Source organism: Perca flavescens, chromosome 2 (assembly GCF_004354835.1).
Source record: "Perca flavescens isolate YP-PL-M2 chromosome 2, PFLA_1.0, whole genome shotgun sequence".
Classification (NCBI taxonomy): Eukaryota; Metazoa; Chordata; class Actinopteri; order Perciformes; family Percidae; genus Perca; species Perca flavescens.
The window spans coordinates 18,676,102-18,701,477 of NC_041332.1; the positions used below are offsets into that span (position 1 = coordinate 18,676,102).

The 25,376-nt window shown below is 42.4% G+C and overlaps 1 protein-coding gene across 5 annotated transcripts in view; it reads left to right on the forward strand.

Annotated features, from left to right (window-relative positions):
* LOC114564970 (nucleosome-remodeling factor subunit BPTF) overlaps nt 1-23,376 on the forward strand; it is a 50,810-nt gene extending 27,434 nt beyond the window's left edge. For 3 of the 5 annotated variants that reach the window (XM_028592703.1, XM_028592729.1, XM_028592738.1), the window contains 21 exons: nt 213-337; nt 953-1,081; nt 1,227-1,377; nt 1,729-1,768; nt 2,114-2,339; nt 2,648-2,797; nt 6,000-6,130; nt 6,548-6,662; nt 6,844-7,049; nt 7,828-8,068; nt 8,307-8,569; nt 8,844-8,957; nt 9,140-9,301; nt 9,787-9,869; nt 12,467-12,692; nt 12,960-13,297; nt 13,842-14,015; nt 14,393-14,585; nt 15,307-15,391; nt 17,795-17,981; nt 20,889-23,376. In XM_028592703.1, coding sequence (XP_028448504.1) covers nt 213-337; nt 953-1,081; nt 1,227-1,377; nt 1,729-1,768; nt 2,114-2,339; nt 2,648-2,797; nt 6,000-6,130; nt 6,548-6,662; nt 6,844-7,049; nt 7,828-8,068; nt 8,307-8,569; nt 8,844-8,957; nt 9,140-9,301; nt 9,787-9,869; nt 12,467-12,692; nt 12,960-13,297; nt 13,842-14,015; nt 14,393-14,585; nt 15,307-15,391; nt 17,795-17,981; nt 20,889-20,925 — 3,376 coding nt within the window. In that variant the 3' untranslated portion in view covers nt 20,926-23,376. Of the gene's footprint in view, nt 1-212; nt 338-952; nt 1,082-1,226; nt 1,378-1,728; nt 1,769-2,113; nt 2,340-2,647; nt 2,798-5,999; nt 6,131-6,547; nt 6,663-6,843; nt 7,050-7,827; nt 8,069-8,306; nt 8,570-8,843; nt 8,958-9,139; nt 9,302-9,786; nt 9,870-12,466; nt 12,693-12,959; nt 13,298-13,841; nt 14,016-14,392; nt 14,586-15,306; nt 15,392-17,794; nt 17,982-19,949; nt 20,780-20,888 lie in introns of those variants that run through there. The other 2 variants (XM_028592712.1, XM_028592722.1) reach the window with 2 other exon arrangements.
* The last annotated feature ends 2,000 nt before the right edge of the window (nt 23,377-25,376 follow it).

A 25,376-nucleotide genomic window follows, 5' to 3' on the forward strand; every position in this document is an offset into this window, starting at 1 on the left:
CTGTAGAACAACTCTTCTTTCAGTCAGAGTTTATATTCTAGTTTAAATAAAAATTCTAATATTTTAAATAAAAAATTACAGACATTTCCATTTTCCAGGAGTTTTCTTTCAGTTCATGCTATGTATAGGTGCGAAGTTTTAAGCGACACAATACTTGGACAGCATGCAACTGTATGTATGACTAATGTGGGGACCTTGTGGTTGCGTTATAGGTATCGCCTGCAGACGGTGAAGTCTTTGGCTGGTGTGAGCCTGATGTTGAGGCTCCTGTGGGCCTCTCTGAGATGGGACGACATGGCTGTCAAACCATCCGCTGCTGTAGGCACCACACGTACAGGTAGACACACACACACACTACTCTCCCAAACCATCCAGACTCCAAATAAAGATGTCTTTTACCCTGGGAGGATGGGGAAGAAATTATCAAATTTGAGTTTAGCTTTTGAGGGAATTAATGTTTTTTGACATATATGATGAAGAAGTGATTGTTTTTATTTTTATTTATTTCGTTATATATATATATATATATATATATTTATATTTATTTATTTATTTATTTATTATTATTTATCTACTGTTATCTAATTTCCTTTATGGTTCTTTCATGTATTGTCTGCTTTATTTATACTCCTATTCCTACCTATACTGTGGATGATAGATGCAGCTGGTGTTTCCACAAAAATCAATCTACTCCAACCTTGAACCTTAAAAAATACTGTAGCATTTCTGCTGTTTAATAACTCCATAGTGTCTTCCTGTTTTTACTTGGGCTATCCTTCTTATCCACATGTTGGCCCAGAGACATATACAAAAGTGCTTGTCTGAAAAAGACACAGCCCTCAGTCTCATGTAGGTGTCACTGTGTTTATGTTGGAGTGCATTTCCTCCATCTTCTCGGGCTCTCCTTCTCATCACCATACCAACCCAGCCCTATCCCCACTCATTGCTACAGAGACCTCAGATACTGAAATCACCACCACCGAGATCATCAAGCGTCGTGACGTGGGACCCTATGGCATTCGCTCAGAGTACTGCATCCGCAAAATCATCTGCCCCCTTGGAGTGCCTGAGACTCCGAAAGGTTAGATGCACTTTTTATTCCTGACACTGAAATGCTTGAAGCTTTGGACTACAGAGGCAGAACCATGATCATAGTTGAGGGAGAAAAAAAATGGATTAATTTATCTATTTCTATCCATTAATATGTTATTGGTCCACCATTCCAGAAACCCACACCCCTCAGAGGAAGGGGCTGCGCTCCAGCGCCTTGCGCCCCAAAAAGCCTGAGCCTGCCAAGCAGACAGGCCCAGTGGTGATCGAGACCTGGGTGGCTGAGGAGGAGCTGGACCTCTGGGAGATCAGAGCCTTCTCAGAAAGGTCAGAGGGTCAAGCATGTTATGCCTTTGCCCCCCATGTTGCGTCAATTGTGCAGTCTGTCAGAACGATTTAAGAACTGAAGAATGTCAAACTGGAGAGTCAGATATTATTCAGGATGGTGATTTTACTGTCTCAGTAGGTAAAGTCCAAACAAAAATGATATTCTCCTTGCTCTGCTTGAGGTTAATTGCCTCGTCCTGCCAAACTCGTGTGATAAAATGTAGGCTGCTTCAGGCGAATGCTCAACATGTTGGACATAATCACATCTAATTTATAGAATTTATGGAAAGATTGTAGGGTGTTTTTAAATTACTAGAGTGTAACTTTCTTTGTTTTTTTTTTCTTTTACAGGGTGGAGAAAGAGAAAGCTCAGGCAGCAGAGCAGGCCAAGGTGAGTGTGGTTCAGTAGTCTTTCCACAAAATGTTCAGTTTCAGTAAAGGAACATAAGTAAGCCTTTTTTTATGTTTCAACTGAGGCTTACCCAAAAAAGTGCATAAATAGTAGTAGACACTTCTTCTTTACCCATACTCTTTGTTGAACAATGAGTGAAAACTGGACCAAGATAACCGATGATCTATTGATGGTATAGTTTGGCCAGGTAGCTATCCCCCAAACATCCCTGTCTATATCAATCTATACCACTGTAATAGCTAATTTTCTACTCTACTGATTGAATGAATACTTCTGTCATGGGTGCCAATATTAATGTACTGACTGCCTGATATACCATCTCAGAAACGTCTGGAGCAGAAACCGGGCTCAGTCACAGCTACCCCAACAGGGACTCCCTCAACACCTGTTGCCACGCCCAAAGTCATTGTCAGCTCACTTTCAGGACAGGGCACCCCCAGCACCAAGGTGGTACTGTCTAGCAAGATGGGCACACCCGTCACATTCCAGCAGAACAAAAACTTCCAGCAGTCGTTCGCCACCTGGGTCAAGCAGGGTCAAAGCACACAAGGTACTTTGCAGAGTGTTACTAATAGCCTGTTTACAGTACTTTAGTCTGGTGGAGCTGTAGAGAGGTACAGTGTACTATATGTTGTCACCTAAATTAAGGGGCACAGCTTGTCAGAACAAATCATAATACATGTGTTCACAAGGGAGACACCATTCACCATATATAATCTATAATTGTTTACACGTATATATTGTATTTTAAGTGTTGATCGCCAGCATCGCTGTGTTGGTTATCAAAATGTATTAGAAGAAGTGATATTATTGGATTTACAATATTTGTTGTAATTTTTTGTTTGCTTGCTTTATTAGGAGCGGGCACGGAGACCACCGTGGCCACGTCTGGTGGGCACACCTTCCAGATTACGGGAACCTCAGTAGGTGGAAAGGTAGTGACCACCAAGCTGCCGCTGCCCGCCAACAGCAAGATTGTCACAGTCAACGTGCCAACTTCACAAGGAGGTACGGCAGGTTTTAATAAGTCACACCTTGGAGGTGGACGGAGGGCACAAGTTGCATTGATTCAGTGTAGACATTTCTTCTTTCCATGCACAACTATTTTGAGATACATGTATGTTTGTGTTTTTAATTGCTTCACCTCGGGCCCACAGCTGAGACATTTCAAATGTGTCTAAGGAGCCAGATTAAATCTGGCTCTTTAATTGGACGCCGTAAGCTATTTAGCAACTCGGCGCTCTAAAGGTACTGAGTCTGTCTTCACTCATTTTAAATGTTGTCGGTGCCAGCTACCGCAGGCCCAAATATTTTGAAATCTACAAATTGGACATTCCTCTGTCCTTGATTGCCAGTGAGCCAGGTAAGCAAGTAGACGGTCCATTTTAAAGGCCCACAACTTTGAAGAACTATAGGGCTCAAGTGTTCAGCTTTATTAAACACACTGGTCTCCTCAGTCACACAGCTGTCACGGTTAGTTTTACCATGGTGCTAATGCAGCCATGTTTTTCTTTACATCCTTGAAATTAAGCATTTAATTTAGCCTGGTTCCAGACCTCAGAATTTTTTTGCCCACATCCCTCATTTGTTCAGTGATTTCCTGTTAGCTTTATTTTGCTATTTCAGTTTGTCCTTTAGTGATGGTATAGGATTACCCTGAAACATTGTGCTTTATTATTTAAAGCATAGCTATCTAAAGTTAAGTATTAATTTTCACCACTCTTAGTAGTGTTTTCGGCTGCAGCAGGCAGAATTTTCAACGAAAAAGCTCTTATAAACCCACTGTATACTACCTGCACAGCAGCAAACAGCTGACGGACAAGGTTAGCAATTAGCTGGTGAAAATAGTGGAGCATTTAGCAGCTAAAGAGACCAATGGTTCTCTCAGAAGTCGGTGGAAACCAAAAACTAGCTAAAAGGAGACTGAATATTGGGCTCACATTCACCAGGTAAACAAATGGACTCCAAATGAAAGCAAAGATGCTGGCCACTGTACACGACCACGAGAGGAACACGAGAGGAAGAGGGAGATCAAGTTAAATAATTGAACGCATACTACAAATGTTAAGCTGAGCTAAGTTAAGTCCAGCAATGGTAGTGTGTTTGTGCTCTAAGTATGTTCTATCTGCTTCCACCTGACAAAATATAAAATGTGCTACCATTTCAGGAGCAGTCAGCACTCATTGTGTTTTATGCTACTGTGGCAGCCTGGTCTGCCCCAACCCCATTGTGGTGCCCACTATATGCCAACCTCATGAGTCAGCAGCTTAGTTTGGTGTTGCACATCATGTCTGGAGTTCTGTCGGCATGGTAATCTAATAGAAAGCTGTTATTTTGGTAGGATGGTAGACTTGTGTAGTCTGAGGTTCTAAATCCAGAATGCGGGTTTAGGATTTTACTATCTTAAGTTAGGTGCTTTTCAACTTTTTGAAATGTCAATATTGACGCCGTGGATGAGGCGAGGATTTGTTCCGAGCACCAGCTGGTCTGTCTGTGGTCCTATCAAATTATTGGATGATGGATATTGCTCAACACTAAGTAGAGGTGGTCTGTCATGTTGACATGTTCCATTAAAGCTGTTGACCTCTCGCGTGGGTTATATAGGTCAGATTCAACATTCACAAAATCAATTACTTGAGTTACATGCTGTATGCACTAGATGTATTTTTGAAATTTAAAGTGTGACATTTCAAGCTGTAAATATTCTTCAGTCAAAAACATTGGATAGGAAAGTTTAGTCTGGAAATAAAAGAACTTTCTAAGCTGTGTATAATTAATTACAATAACTCAAAGGTTTTCCTGTTTTATCCTATATACCCTTATATTCTGTCAAGCCAACTAACAGAAAAAATGTGGAAAAGAAACAACTGAAGATATTTTTATTTTCAAACATGATGCAATGATGATGCTGCTAAAAAACAGCCACTCAGTATGCAGTAAATGTAGGCTATCATCAAAAACAGACTTGCTTAAATAAAATATTGCATTCACCAGATAAAGAGAATGGTATTCTCTAAGGATACAAAGAAAGTGATTTTTCTAAATATTGAAGTTACCATGAAGTAAAAACCAAGTTCAGATCGAGTGTAACCATTTATTGGACATGTGTATTTATCCAGCATGACTGTTGGGCACCCTGTTTGTTTTGGAAGGGCTTGAGGAAGTTAGGCAGGAAAACAAGTTTACCCTGAGGTCTGCTTCCCAGACAGGTAGCCCTCTATAGCGGGATTCCATTTTTCTTTTTTTTTCCCCTCCGCCTTTTTGAATAAAAGTGTACCTCTCAACTCACCGGAGTCCCAACTCCCCAACCTCTCCAAACAGCCAGTCCATAGAAAAGTGTGTTTGAAGTGTGTGACCAGAGCAGCTACTCCCCTGGTCTTACGACCGGGTTTACCATCCCTGTTTGAAGAGGGAAACCCTTGATGTATAGGTTTACCTGCTCGGTTGCGGTTGAAAAACCGCAGCAAGAAGGCAGCAGAGAAAAAAGAGCGACACTCTCATGGTTTCCATTTCTGCCATCAGCTTCACGTGAGGTCATTAAGGCACAGAGCCTGGTGAACAAATATGAAACGCTCCCTTTGTCAGATTAAAGTTGAAAGGTAGGATCTGTATTCATGCATAATTTATGAGGGGGATCAGGTATGTTGGGGGAAACTCAACTAAGCTTTCAGTGAGCCTTTTTGAAGATTTTGTTTACCTGCTCAACTAATATTTACCATTGCTGTAATCAAAAGCTGGCCATCAAGCAAGGAGAGAAGTCCAGAAATAATGTATTAAGTTGCATCAATGCCGGACTTCTGTACAACTGCTCAGACAGGCAAACATATAGCCACTGCTTCACTCATCAGTAATTGTATCAGGAATGTTCAGGCATTTAAAAATTTGTTGATGGATGTGTTTGATGTAGTAAAAGGCAGGTGTTTGACAAACAAATAGCATCGATCTCTAAAAAAAATATAGCTTACAAGCACTCCCATTAGGATACAATTACAATTGTATCTTTAAACCGCATTTCTCTCTTTCACTTTTCACTCTGCCAATTGTTGTCATCCCTTATCACTCAATCCACCAGTTATGTTTGAGTATAGAATTGACGCGCTGCTTCCCGGGATACCTTGTCTTCACCGTACCCCTCTCCTCATGCCTCTCTCTTCTCATTTCTTCTCATTTGTTCACTCTGGTATCTTTCTGTTTCTATTTTCCTCTGCAGGTGTGGTTCAGCAGAAAGTGTTGGGGATCATCCCCTCCAGCACAGCAGGCGGTGCCCAGACCTACACCACATTCCAGCCCCGCACCACCACGCTCAACATCAGGCACAATGCCCCGGGCTCCCAGCAACAGGTACATCTGCCTTCTCCTTGCTCTGAAGTGTTCATAGAGATGTTCTAACTTACCGTAATCAATTTGTTCATCTTTTGTGTGATCACAACTGTAGTCTGTACATGTTCTGTTTCGCTAATTTCCTTATATTGCCTTCTGCTTTGTTTTGTTCTCATTGTATTTTCTACTATGTTTGCAAAAAAAACTCTAACATTACAATTTTGTTGATGTGCTGTTGGTACTTTTAAAATTTTATATAGCAGGTGACATATCTACTATCTCTCTGTACATTCTTTTATACCATAACATTTATTTTCTATATATGTATAATCCCATATTGAAACCGACCTTTCTTTTGTCAGACTCTGACCATTTAGGAAGAAGATGCTGTCTTTGAAACAATGAATTAGTAACGTCATCATGAAAATGTGCTTCTAGGTTCTGGCAGCTGGTGGTCAGATCCGTCCAGGAATGACAGTGATCCGAACACCGATCCAGCAGACAGGACCAATGGGAAAGACGATACTCCGCACACCCCTCATGGTCCAGCAAGGTAATGTATAGTTATAATACTTTTCAGTTGCACAAATAGCAACTCACTCTAAAAAAGAATCACTGCACACAGTGGCAGCAAGTTTAGCAACAAGCTAAAATGTAACCGTTTCATGCTCTCTTTGTAAGCATGTGTGAAAGTGGAGCTCAATTTACCATCTTTATACACCTTTCTCCTCCAGGTCAGGGTGGACAGCAGGTAGTGACGCAGATCATTCGTGGCCAGGCAGTTTCCACGGCAATATCTGGTGCCAGCCCTGTCGCCACGGTCACTGGCCAAGGGGCGGCCAGCCCTACCACAGCAGGCCAAACACCGCCTGGCACCCCACGGGCGCAGGGGCAAGGCCAGGTTAAACTCACCCTGGCACAGCTCACCCAGCTAACACAGGTTAGTGATGGAGACCGAAAACTGCGTGCAGGGTTTGAAATTAACACCTCCCAAATAGCGATGACATAATTTAAAATAAAGCATAGATTATATCAGTTACAACCTTGAGACAGTCTTGGTATTGAAATATACACTTATTATATTGGTCTGTAGACATCATTTTTTCCTTGAATTACAGTAAGAGAAAAAGGATGGGAAAATATTTAGATTCATCAATTGATTATGTATAAATATGAACTAAGATGTTTTTATTTTAGCTCCATTATCAAAGGATGATTATAAATTGTGCAGACACCCTGGTCGCCACAGAAATGCAAAATGTAGTTCAGTGTAAAATTGTACCAAAAAATTGGCTTTTAATTACATCATCTGTTTTCTCAAAAGTCAAGTTTATTTGTAGAGCCCAGTATTGCATAATGTTTTAATGGGCTTTACAACCACATACCAGCAACAGTTCATAACCCAGCTCAAGTTAAGACGAAAAGAAACTCCAAAAACTTTAGAACACATGGAGAATGGGAGACAGCTCGTGAGAGATTGTTCAGAGAGAGAGCCCCCCCTTCTCAGATGGCTGTTGATGCAATAAGAGCCAACAACTATAAACCTTTAACCAATTTGAAACAAGTTTTGAAATTTGGGGGGAAATTGTGTTACTAAAAGTAATCTATGCTTTGGATAATGGGATATATTCAACATTTTTCACCACAGGCAATTTATTTTGGCTTAGACTGGACGGTACAATGTGATTACCTTCCCCTCTCTTCTCGGCCTCTCGTAGAAGCAGCAGGCTGGGTCAGGTGTGGACCGGCAGGCTGGCGTCGGTGGTACCCAGCAGGCTCTGACGGTGATGGTTCAGGGCCAGGGCCAGACCACCGGTCAGCTGCAGGTCATACCCCACGGGGTCACTGTCATCCCAGGTCCCGGTCAGCAGCTCATGCAGGCAGCGCTGCCCAACGGCCAGGTGCAGCGCTTCCTCTTCACCCCCCTGGCCTCCGCTGCGACACCCACATCAAGCACAAGTATGATAAGAAACGAGCATTGATCACCTGACACGTATATTTTAGGATGGTTCGCTTTCAGACAAACTCTTGAAAATAATTGTGAAAATAAAATATAAATTTGATGTGTTTCATCTGGCTGATTTGCAGTGGATAAGGGTGACATTTTTATATTTTTATGACATCTCTCTCTCTCTCTATCTATCTCTCTCTCTCTCTCTCTCTCTCTCTCTCTCTCTCTCTCTCTCTCTCTCTCCAGCCACCACAGTTCCCACCTCCACTAAAACCCCAGCGCAGCCCGCCCAGAAGGCTGCGGCCCCCGTCCAGGCAGGGGCGACGCCCTTGGCCACCACCAGCAGCCCTTCATTGGCCACCCCACAGGGCCAGCTACCCCCTCAGACGCAGGCCCACATGCCCATCCAGTCCCCCACCTCGCTGCAGGTGAAGACGCAGGGAGGAACCGTGCAGCTGCAGCAGACACCCCAGCTCATCAGCATGTCTGGACTGCAGCAACAGGTACAGGTATGATTAGCAAAGAGACACTGTAACGTTAGCCATAGCCTCACTCCACTTCCCAAAACAGCTGTTGTTCACATGAAGCTACGTGTTGGCCAGCAGTAGGAGACTTTAGGAGACTTTTTAAGGTGGCACTCTATTACATTAAGGGTGATGGTAATTTAGCTGATGATGTGATCTGACTAATTGAAATAGAAGTTTTATATACATGTATTAAACACAACCCTGGGTTTCTTTTCAGCTTTGTTAAATGTGTGTATATTCTGTGCTGTGAATGCAGGTGTTGGCACAGCTGCAGGCCCAGCAGGGTGGAGGCTCTCTGCCACAGCACATCAAACTGCAACTTCCTATCCAGATACAACAAACCGGGACCACCTCAGCTCAGGGAGGACAGGTAGTGCAGCAAGCCTGCTAAACAAGACCCTAATTTATATTATCTCAATAGGACCTTGCTAAGGGCTTTTTATCCTCATAAAATTAAAGGAAAACAATTGAGACATTCCCTAAGTACTGTTTCACACATTTAGACAGAGTATTCAAAACGGTATACCTTATCACACTTTGCTGTCTGCACAGATTGGGAACGTAGTGACCATCCAGGCAGCTTCTGTCCAGGAGCAGCTGCAGAGAATCCAGCAGCTCAGAGAACAGCAGCAGCAGAAGAAGAGGCAAGCCGCAGAGGCCAAGAGAGAGCAAGCCCTCAACTCAGCCAGCCAGAGCGACATCATTCAGAAACAGGTGTGTATGCGAGCGTGCTCAGGCACTCATTGTAGCCGTCAGGTCATCCACCTCAGTCCAAGGCTCGCCCCCTCCCCTCTTCAATCAGTAAAAGTCACCATCTTCTAACCCTCCACTAAGGCTGGGTTTATTTTTACAGCTCGGGCCCTGTCTCCGTTTGTTGGACTTAATACTGCCACTTCTACTTTGTGTGTGTATGTTTTCATCTTTCTTTATGTGCATTTGACACACGATACTGCCTGGTCACATTTAATAATAATCCATTTCTTTAGATCTTTGTAGTACACATTAAACATCCCTAAAGTCCCAAAGTCCAGATTATTGTATTTTTATTTTATTTTTTTTGCTACTCATTGGTTTAAATATGTTATCAAAATCTGTTCTTTCTTTGCTTCACTGTAGCTGTTTCCTCTCAAACTATAAATATATGTTCTGTTGTTAAACATGTGGTTTGTTCTGATATCTTCCTGCGTCGGTTGTTTCAGGTGGTGATGAAACAAAACGCGGTGATCGAGCACCTGAAGCAGAAGAAGACCATGACGCCTGCAGAGAGAGAAGAAAATCAGAGGTGTGTGTGTGTCTGTGTGTTTCGGAGGGTGTTCATAGTTCATTGGAAGGATCAGACTTCTCTCACCAATCATACCAAACGCACTGTGCAACATATGCACCTTAGAAACAATGCAGCACAGGAATTATGTTTAGGGTGATTATCTGTGGGACAGTTCTTCTTTAAATTCTAATGTGTCCATGTTCTCATCATATGGATCTCACTTGGGCAGGCTGTACACTATCCTCTCGTCTCTCTATTTGACTTTTATCCAAACACCACGTAGGGAGGTACTACACAGCGTGGGAACTTTTGGGTGTGTAACCACCAACAGCTGCATGTACTCACTGTGACCCTACAAGCAAGAACACAAGGACAAGCCTATGTATAAATGAGAGGAGTTGCACAATAAAATCACACAAGGCCCTTCCAACCCTAATTTGTAGGGATTTAGCGAATTTACACTTCTTCAAGTCTATTAGCATCGTTTGACAAAATAATTCAGATAAAATAATCATTTATTTTGTACTGTAGTTCCCAAGAGACTTTCTGAAGACCCAGTGTGTCAAGAAGTTTGTTGGCCTACTTTTACCTTGAAAAAGGTGCAATGTTATTCTGTAAGCAGGTAGGACAACTACAAAAACAGAATCTATAAAATAAAAGTCAAAGTAGTGGAATGTTTAGAGAGGCTTTCCTCCTTCCCTCCCGTTTTATATGCTGTAGATAGATTATACTCTGACCTACAGTTGACTCTGACAACCATGTGTTTATGTCCACAGACGGTGTGTCAACACTGTACCCATTCACACAAACCTGAAATACCAAACCCAGACTACCGTGACATCACTACAGCAGCTCTGTCTGTCGTTTGTCTCTCAGCTTGTTTTTCATCCTTTTTCCATTTCTTCATGTCATCCTTTTCTCTCGCTTTGCCTTCCAAACACCACTCTGTTAGTAATAGCCTCAAACTCTGACATCAGCTTGCGTGCGTTTGTGTGTCCTGTTTCATTAGTCTCTTCCACTTTCATGCTGCATTTACGCTGTGGGAGCCCTGGTCCATCTTTGACCTCAGCAGCCATGCATGTGTTTGTGCGTTATTCACACAGACATGCACTAACATTCTGTCGCTGAACGTGAACCAACAATTTTCGATCTTAGTTGTGAATGTTGGCGAACACAAGTGAACATAGTCATATGTATTCATATTCAGCTCCAAAACTCAGGAACGGAAGGGGAGACAATTTGTCCGATACTAAATTGGTGACACTAATCTTGGGTGCCCACCTTGAAACGGGGGTGATTGTATAGATCTTCTGTGCTGCTGGGTTGAAGACGTTTGTGTATTCATGTTTAACCAAAAAATACACTTAAATTATAGCTTCAGCAATACCTTTTTAATTAAATTCCTTCAAAGTCTTCACTGCATGTTTTATGAGTCTGGACAGACATGAATGTAAACTGCAACTTGACCGGTTGGCGAAAGGCCTACAACCCTCATTCGGTAATTCTATTTTCTTCTTCATTGCTAAATATAGGGCCGTACACATGACCCTGAATCCCCATGTGCATTTTAATTTGCTTGAATTTGCGCAAATGACCTTTCTCCCTCCCTTTCTTATGTGTACAAGATCACTGTGGCTTCCCAGTCGTCATCTATCTGTCCATCTCTCACCATACCTCTCTTCCAACCCTCAGCTCTACTCCCATGCGACTGAAGCACAGAGTCTCGTACAAATAAACACTGGACAACCAAATACCCCTCTAACATCTGTAAGACACGTGGCCCAGTAACATCACTACTCTCAGTGCTTGGTTCTCACAGGAATGATGGCACAACAGCATTCGCTTTTAGGAAGTAGCCAAGTTAGGTTTAGGATTTTAAAAGGCTATGTTGTTTGTACTAGTGGAAGTTGCTGGGAAAGGCAAACCGTTTGATTTCCCAAGATTATTATTTGGTATCTTATTTGATAGTTTGCAGCAAAGAAAGGAATGATCTAGAGCTTAGTCAAACCCTGGACTTTGTATTTACATAGCGTTACATAGAGCTGCAGAACTTCAAAAGACGTGTGTTGAGAGAAATGCTTTCATTGTTCATTGACCCACACACTGCTATTTCTTACATGTGGAAAGTTAGATGTTCACTTTATTTGAAGTAGCCAATAGCCGTGCAGGTTGTACTCTCTGAAACATTGAAGCATTGTTTGGATTAATACTCAACTCCTGCCCACTGGTGTGACAGAGGGATAACTTTCTTCCTCTGTGACTTTGACTGTACTGACTCTCTGAATTCAAGATTCAGATTTTATCCTTCTCACTCAGCAGGAGTATTATTACCTTTAAAAATACTCTGATTGGGCCACAGCCCTATTTCACATGGGTCCTCATTAGATTCACTCTGGCTATTTCTTGAGCTGTGTTTTTAGGCAAGACTGTACATTTTTCTACTGTATTCAAGGGGCTGTTCCTCCTTAATATACAGTAATTCACTATACACTCTACACAATATGCATTTATGGCCCTCTAACTTTAAAGGTTAGGAGGATATAAGTCAAGTAAGAAAAATGTATTCCTTATTTATCTTCCTTTTTTCCTGTCTGTCTCTGTCTGTCTCTGTCCAGGATGATCGTATGCAACCAGGTGATGAAGTTCATCCTTGACCGGATAGACAAAGATGAGAGGCAGGCGGCCAAGAGGAGGAAGAAAGAGGAGGTGGTGGAGGCAAAGAGGAGGTTGGCCAACGCCAGCAAGCTCTCCTCGCTCCTTTATAGACACAAAGAGAGCCTCAAGATGGAGATCCTGAAGAAGCGGGCGCTTCTCGATAAGGAGCTGCAGCTAGAGGCCCAGGTATGAAGGCAGGGAGGGAGGGACAAAATAGCAGAAACATTAGGAACAAATCTGTGTCCTGTGTGCCTTTATCAAAACAAGGAGGTACATAACAAATTATGAAAATGGTCTCAAGAATGCATAAAGCTTTACACACTCAGGTGTGACAAATGGCATTGGAAACACCTTTATCCCTTTTTAAAAACATTATTAGTCATAAAGACAGTATCTGAATTCATTGTTCTCCAACCATTTTGACCCCATCTTTCCTGACATTACACTCCTCAGGAGGAGCTAAAGAGGGACCTGTTGCGAATGCGGAGGGAGAAGGAGAGGGCTCAGGCTGCAGCCCAGCAGGCGGCCCAGGCCGCCGCCGCCGCCGCCGCCGCCACCGCCGCCCACAACCAACAGCAGCATACTCTGGCACACACGCATGGCATCACCTCTCAACACCACCTCACCACGGGCGTCGCCTCCACACACAAGAGGAAACGGGAGGAGGAGAGGGATACTACGACGTCAGCCAAGTCCAAGAAGAAGAAGATGATATCAACAACGAGCACCAAGGAGAGCAAAAAGGACACCAAGCTCTACTGCGTCTGCAAGACCCCCTACGACGAGACCAAGTATGATGAAGCTCTCTGGAATACTCTAATTTAAATACTATATTACCCAGGGGCAGGCATGGTAGTGGTAGGCACAATAAAACCGTTATAAATAAAGAATTCCCCCAAAAAATAGAATCTAATGGTAACCTTTATAACTTTCCCATCAACCTTCGTAGAAACTTAACCTGCATTTCAACTTCCAGTTTTGGTTGCTGCCTCCCAAAAAGTCCCAGCTCCTCGAGGTTGTACTTTCCAATGGTCCAGAAACTACAAGGGTAGAGTTTACCGTACTGAACTTGCTGACTGGTCAAACACAAGCCTCCAGACTGCAGCAACAAGTGTAGAGCATTCATTCAGCCTGTGAGCAAGCACTGGTTGTAGAATCAATATTAGGACGAGGGATGGAATTTCGTTTAAAGTTGATGCTTAAACGTCAGTTGTGCAGCCGACTTCCACATGAGTAAAAATGTACTAAAGTGGAAAAGCACAATGTTAAAAAAAAAAAGTGTATCTAGTGTGTCTACTGCGAGACATTAGTGACAACACCTTTGTATCCCTAAAGGTTCTACATTGGCTGCGACCTGTGTACCAACTGGTATCACGGAGACTGTGTGGGCATCACAGAGAAGGAGGCCAAGAAGATGGACGACTACATCTGTGTGGAGTGTAAACGGGGCCAGGAGGGCAGCACAGAGGAGCTGTTCTGCATCTGTCAGACGCCATACGACGAGTCCCAGTAAGGAGCTGCAGGAATGTTTTTGGCAAACACGAGTGGGTTGAGGCGAAAAAGAAGAGCAATATTGGGAAAATGTACACTCTCTCCAAGATCTAGCCTGCTGTTCCCAAGTGCTTGTCCTTGCCTTACAAGTTAATCTGATCAGAAATCATAAAGAAGGGATTAAATGTGAACAAGTAATGTTATGTGTTTTTGCTTTACTTAACCAATGTTGTTGCTTCGAAGGAAATCACATTTAGGTCTCTGTTTTGCCACGCTAACCTAACTACATGTTATCATCATCTCTGCTCTATTAATAATTATTTATTTATGAAGCACATTGAAATGCAATGCAAATGGCCCTTCATTACAAGTAAAAGTACGTCTTGCCTTTCCAGGTTCTACATCGGCTGTGACCGGTGTCAGAACTGGTACCACGGTCGCTGTGTGGGCATCCTGCAGAGCGAGGCCAACCACATCGACGAATACGTGTGCCCGCAATGTCAGTCGACAGAGGACGCCATGACGGTCTTCACGCCGCTTACGGACAAAGACTACGAGGGCCTGCGGAGAATCCTGCGTTCCTTACAGGTAAACTGATTTATTGTAGCTTTACAAACACACGTGCTTCCAGTGTACTGTATACAGCGATGTATATACAATGCTTGTACTACAGCCAAGCTCGCGAATTTCACTTACCTGGCATCTCAGGGGTGAAACAATGAGCGCTCTAGTACTTTTTTTTTAATATACACTGGTAAAAGTTAATCCTATAAATACAGTAAAACTCTATTCTGCAAACCAAAGCGATGGGTTAACAGAATTTCGGGGAGGTTTACTCTTCTGCATTGCATTTACTGTACAGGTACATGAACACGGTCAGCAGTAGCTGCAGCGGCACTGTAATTACAAAAAAATAGAGCGAACACTAACATAGTTCGTCGTCGCCTCGCTACAGTGTAAGAGCAGCAAACAAAAGTCCTCTGTGTCTGTCTTATCTGATGGGTTCGGCTCCCCAGAGCGCTACTTGGACAGCTGCCTGGCCTCAGCAATTTCTCTAGCTTTCCTTTTCTTTTCTCTTCCTCCCCCTACCTCTTCTCCTCTCGTTTTCTCCTCCTCTCTCCAGTGTATGTGTGAGAGAGGGAGAGAGGTGGAAGTGTGGAAGAAGGTAAGAGAGAACATCTGTGTTGACCCACCTGCTTCCAGTGTCATTTTCATGGTGCTGTTTGTTATTCTTCATTGGTTTCGGCTTTCTCAAGTAGTGTTTTTTTTTCTCTTTATCTCTCTCTCACGGCCCCACCCTCCTCTGCAGGCACATAAAATGGCATGGCCGTTCCTGGAACCAGTGGACCCAAACGACGCCCCGGACTACTACAGGGTTATCAAGGAACCAATGGGTGAGATGAAATATGTAAAAGCACACAAACATAATAGTGATTCTGACAACAAGGTCTGTCATTTAATGCTTCCCAGCGGCTGTACTGGGGTGGAATTAGCATCCAGTCCAATTTAGCTCAGCAGCTACTCTGGACCCAAGCATTTTCTGTGGTCTTCATGCCATTGAAGGCCTGTATTTGTGCATATATCCTTACCTTTCTACATTCCCCTCCTTCTCTCACGAATATTATCACTGACCTGACTGTGACCTGGGAAAACATTGTTTTGCCATTGTTTTCCCATTGATAGCCTTTTGGAATAAAATTCATATTAATTAGGAAAATCTAGAAACTAATTACAACTCTTTAGTGCCATACAAATGTCTAATGTTTTAGCTCATTTAAGATAAGTTAAGATAAACCTTTTTTGTAATTGAAAGACCCGTACAATGAAATTGTGAGTGCCACAACTGAAGGTGCATTAGAGATTTAAAAAAAACAAACAAGATAGACAATAAATAGCTATATAAATTGCAGCATACCATTAGATTATAAGGCTGATTAATGTGCTCTTCCTGCCTTGGTTTTCATTTATGGTCGCCTTTATTTTTTTGTCTGTGCTGTTGCTGCAGGTGAATTCAGCGGGAAGTCCAGATAAAACAGTTTCAAAACTAGCTTGTTGGTATTTTTTTAGTATTTGTGGGGGAGACCCTTAAACACAATGTTGTATAAACCGAAAAGTGGCACAATAATAAAATCATCCCAGGGAGTGTCTGCAAACAGACTTGCTTTGGCCCTTTGCATCTATTTCAGTGACATTTTGCAGTTGTGAAAGATTATCTGTCAACAATTTTGGTAAAAGTCATTAATCAAGGTAAAATACCAAACATTTGCTGGTTCTGTCTTCTATCTCTTTTGTATCATTATTAACTGAATATCATTGCATTTTGGACTGTTGGTTGAGCAAAATCACCTTAGGTGTTTAGACAGTGTTAGGTCTTTTTGACATTTTACAGACATGCTAAATGATTAAATGGATTCATTGATAATAAAAATAGTTGATAAAGTTTCAGCCCTGGTTTATACATATCCATACATCATAACATAATGCACAATATTATAGGTAACTATTAAAGGAAAGCAATGGTCCATGCTTTCTGAATGCTGAGCTCTTCAAAGTTAGTTAAAACGTATCTTTTGTGGAGTGGCTTTACAATGTAGACATTCTTTTAGTGTTGCACTTTGTGGTTTTGTTATGTCGGAAAATATTAAAATCGTGACTCATGAATCAGCAGATTACCAAAACTGGGAGCAATCCCCATTCGGAAGATAAAATTGCCTCAGTAGTGCTGTTTGCGTTTCCTAATTGCTTCAGGTTACTGGAAGCAACACCCAGTCTCTATATCTTAAACACTGAAACACAGCCACGAGGAGGCCAGCAGGGAGGAAGGCCTCCAACTCAGATCAAACCGGCCATGTAAATGGGACTTACGTCAGCAGGGCCTTTTTGAACTTCCACACAAACAAACCGTTAATGAGCTGGTCCGGGTCTGCCGGGCTCCCTGTGGAAAGGGACCAGCCTCACACTTAGCTCCTGTTGGCCCGGCCCTGGAAACTCCAGTCCTCCCCTCTCCCTTCCACTGCAAAAAAAAAAGTCCTTGCTGGTTTTCATAAAAAAAAAAAAAAAGAGCATTTGGCTGGTGTAGCTGCAGCCGTTGGTAGTTTTTGGAGGGTTTTAGGATGAAATCTGATGACAGAGAAGAAGGAGGTCTTTGATATTGACCATGAGTTTGTAAGCCCCTGGCCAGCTGGGTGGGGGTTAAGGAGGTGAGGAGGGGCGGTGAGGAGGGGCGGGGGGGGGGACGCCGTGCAGCGCGTCTGAAGCTTGGGCTGTTGCCAGTTAGCTTCCTCGCTAACTCAATCTTGTATTAACTAACTAACTTGATTTAACCAGGTTAGTAACACTGAAAGCTCTTTTTTTTTTTTTTTTTTTTTTTTTTTTATGGGAGACCTAGACTTGGAAGCACTAATTTGATACTCGGATAATGACGCTCTCCTCAGGAATGACAAATCGGTCAGATCTTAGTAACTGATCTGGAAGGCTGACTAGATCGAGGTTAAAGCTGGCCGAGGTTTTGGATTTTTGCTGTCACATATAAAGTGATGAACTGTGCTCCCAGGAAACCTATCTGAATGTCTGTCAAACACATGCCACATAAGCTTCAAATTACTTTGAAGCCGGCATGCTGATTTGTGGAACAAAGTCGATTTAGAAAAGCCAGATATATTTATCTGCCGCTTCCGCTTATGTGATGTTTGAACAGTTCCCATTTAAAAGAGTAGGGTCTTTTTATTCATTTCTATTACATACTGTATATACAATCATTAACCAAATATATATTTTTTGAATCCCCTTTTACTTAGACCTTTCCACTATGGAGGAGAGGATACAGAAGCGCGAATACATCAAGTTGACCGAGTTTGTGGCGGACATGACCAAAATCTTCGACAACTGCCGCTACTACAACCCCAGTGACTCGCCCTTCTACCAGTGTGCTGAGGTTCTGGAGACCTTCTTTGTCCAGAAACTCAAAGGGTTCAAAGCCAGCAGGTAAGATGGGGATAATGGTAATAATCACCACTGATTGGGGATATGGCAGCAGGTGACTTTGAGAAAAGCGAGGCAGTGTAAGCCCCTGGGTCAGAGAGTGAAGTGTCCTTAAGAAAGAGACCTAAGTCATTAGCAGTTCCAGATGTGCTGCTGGTTAGCTGACTCCGGCCTCCTCAGAGGTTGGGTGGAAGTACACGTTCTCCAATGAGAGCAATACAATTTGTCAGACGCTTGTGGAGTTCATTGACTCCTCCTTCTCTTTGATTTCCTGGGTAACCATCTAGTGCTGCCTCTAAACATTTAATTTAAATCACGTTGTTTTTTTTGTCATTTGGAGTCGTGACTGAATGCTGATAAAACCAGCAAGCTTCTTCTGTCTTCGGAACAAGTCAGCATAAGACACTGACAGGGTTAAAGATTATGTTTTTGGGCTTTTCCGCCTTTCATTTTTGAGAAAGGGGGGGGGGACATGCAGGAAATTGTCACAGGTCCCTCTTCGAACCCTGGACCTCTGCGTCAGTATATGTGCGCCTGCTCTACCGACTGAACCAACCCGTCCACTGCTTTGGATTATTTTAAAAGCCTGAATTGTTTGAGCCTCTGCAAGGGATGCATGCCTTTCCCTACCCTCCGTACTTTTTCGGCGGGCTGTATGAGCTTTCACTCATTCCCCCGATCCTCTACAGCAGTGGTTCCCAATCTGGGGTCCAGGGACCCCTCAGGGGGGCGGCAAAGATCACAGGGGGGGGGCGCGCAAGTCTTTATCTGGTTTGAGGTTGAGGTAAAAAAAATAAAAATATTTGCACATGTTAAACAAATTATGATAATACACTAGAATATATAATGTATACAAAAGTCGGTATAAAAACTATATATTTTTGTTCTCGCTTAAAATTGTAGGCATGCTACTTAGTAGGCCAAACCTCCGGGACCTCTTAACCTGGGACCCTTGCTGTCATCAGGTCAGCTGCTAGCTGCTATCATCCTTGTTTTTCCTGCCGCCACGGCATCACTATTTTATGAATGAAACATGGCGGAGAAACGTAAAAGTGCTGATAACTGCTCTGTATCAAAAAAGAAAGTAAGGCTGTATCTCGAGAGTTAGGCTGTATCTCGAGAGTTACCTCAATTTCTGCTTTTCTTAGACATAAGTGGGGGGGGGGGCTGCGCCAAGGAAAAAAGGTTGGGAACCACTGCTCTACAACTTCATGTTGGTAGTATCTTCAGTCAGCTGAATTTACACCCATTCAGCTTTCATCATGTAATGAAGGTGCATTTTCAGCTGTGATGTTTTTAGTGGAGTTCTGTAAAGTAAAGATTTGAGCTCTTACCAACTATTATTATTATTATTATTATTATTATTTTTTTTTTTTTTACTATTTCCCCAAATAGTTGGTAGCACATAGGCTGGGAAGTACAGAAAATGACTTCTGCTCAATCAGGGCTCTTCAGGTTCCGGCTGAGAACCAAAGCTTTCTATCATCTGTAATGTTTACCCTGTTCTTTACTGATGCTCTTACTGCTGTTCCAGCATATACTGTAGTATAAAAGCAGCAAATAAGCCCCAATAACTCCACCTCAAAACTCACCTCACTGCATTGCTCTCACTGTGTGATGAGATTGCTTAAGGTGGATGTACACTACAAGATTTTAGCAACAGGTTGATTCATATTTACATACAATAGTTGTCGTTTATATGCCTTTGCTGTTTTTTTTTCTTAACTTTGTACTTAATTGGTTATGTATTTACTGTAGAACTGGCTGAACATTTCATGTCAAGTTTAAGTAGTTCAGTAAGTCTTGTGGTTTGCATCCAGCTATGTGCCTTAAACGGTGATGTGCTTCACCCGCATGTATTTACACCATCCATTCCCCCTCTCTCTCTCTCTCTCTCTCTCTCTCTCTCTCTCTCTCTCTCTCTCTCTCTCTCTCTCTCTCTCTCTCTCTCTCTCTCTCTCTCTCTTGCAGATTGTGATGTCAAACTCCTGAGTGCCGGGGTCACTCTTTTTACTTGTTTAAAACAGCGTTAAAAACTTTGTAAGAAAGTGCATATATTAAGTCACACTGTAGGTGTGATCCTTTTTTTTATTTTAGAAGCAAAGGAAAGAAAAAAAAAGTTTCTACTGTCGAATAATGGCAGCCATGTTGGTAACACAAAGCATTCAAGGGAAAATGTATTTTCTTACACTTCTTGCAACAGATGACTGATATTTTGTTTATGTTTGAGTTGGATATAGGACAACATATACAGTTTGTCATTCTCTTTCTTGAGATTGTTTTGAAAAACAGAAAGCTATTGATTTTGATTGTAAAATCTGTCTTCAGTTCCACACACAGATAACTCATCATTTAATTTGACCTAACTGTTTATGGAATTGGTCATAACATGCTGCAGCAGAACATTTTTACCTCATTTCTTAGCAGAGAATAAAAAAAAGCATGCAACATTTCCTAGTTTCTTTTTATTGGCTGTACCCATGTATAATGTTATTTTATGTGCATATTATATCTTTTTGTGAAGGACTATTTTTATGTTCTAAAGGAAATAATGGTAGGACCTTTAAAAGATAGATTGGAGAAAAATGTAGTTTAGCTTCTCTGTTCTAAATATGGCAAGCTTAACAGTCTCCAGTTTAAAAACAAAAGTCCTTGTACATACACTGTTTGGCCGACATCACGTCATACACTTCAATAACATTTCACCAACATGGCTGCTTGGTCTTTGTCAAAAGTGTCTGACCCACTGGCAACCAATTCATGTTTTTATTTTAGTTTTTTTTTTTTTTTTTTTTTTTGTATTTCCCCTAGTGCATATTTTTGTCATATTGTAAAGCTTTTAATAAAAAAAGGAAACAACAAGACTTTTTCCAACAGTTTTCTTCCTCCTTTCTTTGCCTGTCTCTGTAGGTCTCATAACAACAAACTACAATCAGCTGCATCTTAGCTCCCTCCTAAAATCCAAGTGTCAAAAAGACAAGCCTTGTGGTTCCCTCTGAATGATTAAGCCCCGTGGTCCAAGTCAGGCTGCATCTGAACCGGAGCCCTCTCTGCAGGAGAGCACGCTCCCAGCTGAAAATCAGCTCGCACTGGTGACAAAAGCGCCCAACCTCCGACACCTCCATTGCAGTGCTAAGTGGAGAGATGAGCCCCTTTTTTTCTTTTAAAGTGTCACTGGGACGTAATGGCAAAGAAGTCCCACCTTCAGACCAGGGCCGGGATGGCTACGCACTCTGTCTGGCAGCCTGCTTCATCCCAACCAGCCATTCCTGCCAGCGCATCCCACCCATGAGAAGAAAGATCTAGATGGGGAAACGCAGAAAAAGTTGATAAGTTGGCTGGTTGGATGTTCAGTGGCAGTCTGTCACGTCAGCAGCGGACTCTTAAAACAGTTGTGTTCGTACTGTAGCTGATCACTATTTTTGTGTATCCTTTATAGCAAAGTGTCAGCTTTGATCTTTCCACCCAGGGGTGCATTTTAATGTTTGTTGAAACATCCCAATAAAGCCTAGTCCCCTGCCTTACATGGAAATGTCCACAAGGTCAAAATGAAAAGGCTTCACATGTGGCAAAAGGCAGGCATCACAACCATGTACAGTACCTTGGAGTTCATTCTTCTCATATTTAACGACTTTTAACGACTGTATGCCCCAAGCCAGCATTTTATTGGTCCCCCACCAAGAAAAAAAAAAAAAGAACCCTATTGAAGCCGATCAGTTTCAGATCCACTTTGTGCAGCCAATCTCACCTTCCGTGTTTCACACCCAACTCCACTGCACCCTGTTATTTTGACTAAACCCTCCGTTGCATAGCCCTGCACGAAGCTTGAAGCAGCCTCGTAAAAACCCACTCGGTGGCACATTCACATTCAGTGGTGCATTTCTCTGTACATTCCCTGTCACTGTAACCTGATGCTGAGATGCTCCATTTGCAATCAAAGCTAGATTTATGAAAACTAGTCAGAAGGTGAGTTTTTTTTCTGTTGGATTTAAATCACCACATATGGGCCTAGACAGCACTCACTCTCAAGTAATTCAAGGGGTCTTTATTTTGTCTGAGGGCTGTCGTGTTAATTTCCAGCAGGAAATACCCAGAACCGGCCATCCCACCACACCCTGCTCCTCTTTTGACCTTTTACCGTGTTGTGTTCTTCTGAAATGCAAGTTCATAATGTGAACTGGCTCTGCTCTCCTTTAAACTTGACCATTTGGAAGGAGGTCAAGTAGTGAGGAAGCGCGACTGTTAGGCCTCCAGGGAAGGTGAAACTTGTACAAGGCTTAACTAACCCACATGTACTGTACCTCCCCTCCATATACACACACACACCGTCTCGTCAAAAGCTCCGTTTCTGTCAGTGGCTGAGTCTGTTAAGTGTCTCTCTCTCTCTCTCTCTCTCTCTCTCCCCCTTATCTATCAGCCACTTCTTCCAACATATTTCATTGAGGTTGACAGGTTGGCTCACATATGTCTCTCAACTCGCCCTCAAAGCATGGTTAAGTAATTGGATAATGGACTTTTCCACTCAGCATCAACTCAGTTATGTTGCGGTCTGCTGCAGTATGTCTGGGAATAAACTTTGAGTGGGGACTCGGGAGTCTTTGTACCGTGGGGTTTGTATGAAAATTTTATAGCTACATTTTTATCATATTTGGGAACATTTTTGTAATCTGTAATTATCAGTTTTGTAGGAGGGGAGCAGTCATGATACACGGTTGTCTTTAAGTTGTTAAAAAAATAAATAAAAAAAAAACTAGGCAAATGTTTTGGTTTCAATCAGTTTTTTTGTGTGTATTTGCAGAGTTGAGAGATAATGTAGCTGCCTATCTTCTTTACTGTGTTTGTGTGTCTTTCACACAAATGTCTGTCATGATGATGATGATGATGTGTTTCATCCACTGTTTGAAACCTCTATTGTATATTATGGCTGTCCAAATATGTAGAGATAAAAGATTTTTAGAGCAGTAGAAACTTTTATTTTTCACTCTTTGAACCAGCAACTAAGCCCGCCTGTATATTTTAACTGTCTATTTTTTTCTCTTTAATTGAAGTGAACTCTACATTTTAGAAGAAATGGCTCTTTATATTAAAAGTGCTGCATATTGTGAGCATAAGGGTTTTGAATGGGTGAGAGTGAGATAGTTAACTCTTGTAAAGAGTTTTTTTTTTGTAAGAAACCAACCAGTTCAACATAACTTCTACAGTATATTGACATTGCATTTCTTGTATTATTTATTCATATCAATGAAAAAGTTCTCAGTTTTTTTAGTAATGTTGAGGAAACGTAACTGCAGATTTAAAAAAAAAAAAAGAACTATGTTTTTAACTGATTGTGGCAACTCTGAAGAGATTCTCTTTTGTACTTGATAGGACATTTCATCCTAGATAATAAAGTAAAGCTTTTGACACCAGCTTTCAAAAGAGTTGTGTTTTCTTTGATTGACAGACGGGTGCCTGACCCTGCAGAGCTCTAAAAGGGATCACAAGAACCTTGAATTGGCTTCTGGATTTGATGGGACACGCAGTGTACACAAATCAAGATCGGTGTCTCGAGAGATCTTTTGGAGGACCTGGTCAAAAGCTTAGCAACAGCATTTTGGACCACTTGTTAAGTGATCCAGGGATGTTTTGCTAAAGCAAGTGAAGAGGGAGTTACAGTTGCTGGGACAGGATGGAATGAATAATATCTCCATCTCAGTGGGCCTATGCCTCGCAATGTTCCTTAGCATGGGAAAATCAAGAATGAATCAAAACAATCAAGAGTAAGTGCCCGGTCCATAGTGATACCTAGATTTTGTACAGAACGTTTAAAAGCAGAGGAACGAAAACCGAGACCTTCCATTTCCTTAGGGACAAGGCTGGGCGTGGCAGCAATAACATGTTTCATCGGTGTTGAAGAAATTATCTGCCATCTATTTTTTTTATAGAGTTTAGGTAGTTGGGTGGTAATTATGAGGCTTAAGTGAGATATATATAATTGAACATTGTCTGCATAGCAGTGATAGGAGATATCTAAAATGATGTATTATAATATCAAAAGTGCCCCAAAAATGACTTATGTGCCCAAGGAGAAGCATATAGCCTACAAGGCAAACTCCTGAGTTAACATCTAGTTGTATGGCCATATACGTACATAGATATTAGATAGATGTTTATGTATATATTAATATCTGTATGCAATGTAAGCCTATATATGTTGTTATGTGCTTATAAGATGTATTTTATGAAAATAAATCTGCGCTTGATCAAGTAGTAATGACAAACTAATTAGGCCTACTATCTAATACAGACATAATGCGCAGAGACTGGGAGGGCTCAGTTGAACCCACAGCTCATTAGTCCCCTGGGGGCCTTTAGTGAGTTAACCCCCGTCCTCAATCAATCTCCTTAACTCCTGTCAATTATCTGGAGCTTTAACTGAAAAGTGTGCATAGGCTAGGCCTACTTGTGATCGCTGAAGGACGGGGTCATGACTTCCAACACGCTCATACACCATCTTCCTGTGATCAAATTATCAGCAAGACACGTAAAAGCCACCTCCGAGGTTGACCTTTAACTCTCCCCTCACACCCTTCTCCCCCACCCTCCCTCTCTTAACCCCCCACTCAAACCGCTAAATGAATCCAGAGGCTCGCATGGACGCCGCGAGCACCGCAGATGGCCACAAGCCCCAAGTGGTTTCAATCCACCACCCTTGTCTCTTTCCCCCCCCCCCCCCCCCCTTGCGGCTTGAGGGCAATCACACAGGAAGCAACTTTGAGATATTCCCACCTCCCTCTCCTCTCTCCCCGCTTTTTTCTCTCTCCCTCCTTCTCCTTTACATCCTCTGCGATGAGGAATGTCCTCCCGCTGCGATAGCAGCCAAGATGTGGAGCAGGCTCCTGTTTCCTGCCCGCCTGCATCTGTTCCCTCCAGCGCTGATCCCAGATAGGGGCTTCCACGAGCCTGGGAACTGACCGGCCGAGCTGACAGACAGACAGAGGGCGAGAAAAGAGGCTTAGCCCTGGCTGCCTTGACGTCCAAGTTCCCAAGTCAGTCTCTCTTCCCGCAGGCCAGACAGAGACCATGGTTGTTAAACTCTAATTAGGGTGTCTTACTTTTGGGGCTCCTTCCCGTGCAATCACTGGGAAGGATAATGAGGATCAAAGTTTCAGTCAGTGGGTAGATGTATGTGATAGCATGAGTGGAGAGTTGGTTTAAAGACAAATAAATTCCTCACGGGGTCACTGAGTACAAAAAGAAAATACACATTTTTATTGGGTTCATGTATAGTAAAGCAATGTAAGCGTTCAGTGCAAGTTTTCCCTGTCATGAGCTCAGAGTCGTACTACAATCAAGCCAGGGATTTCTGATTAAATAAGAAACCATCCCTTTAGAGAGACAGACCCAACCCCTCTTCTC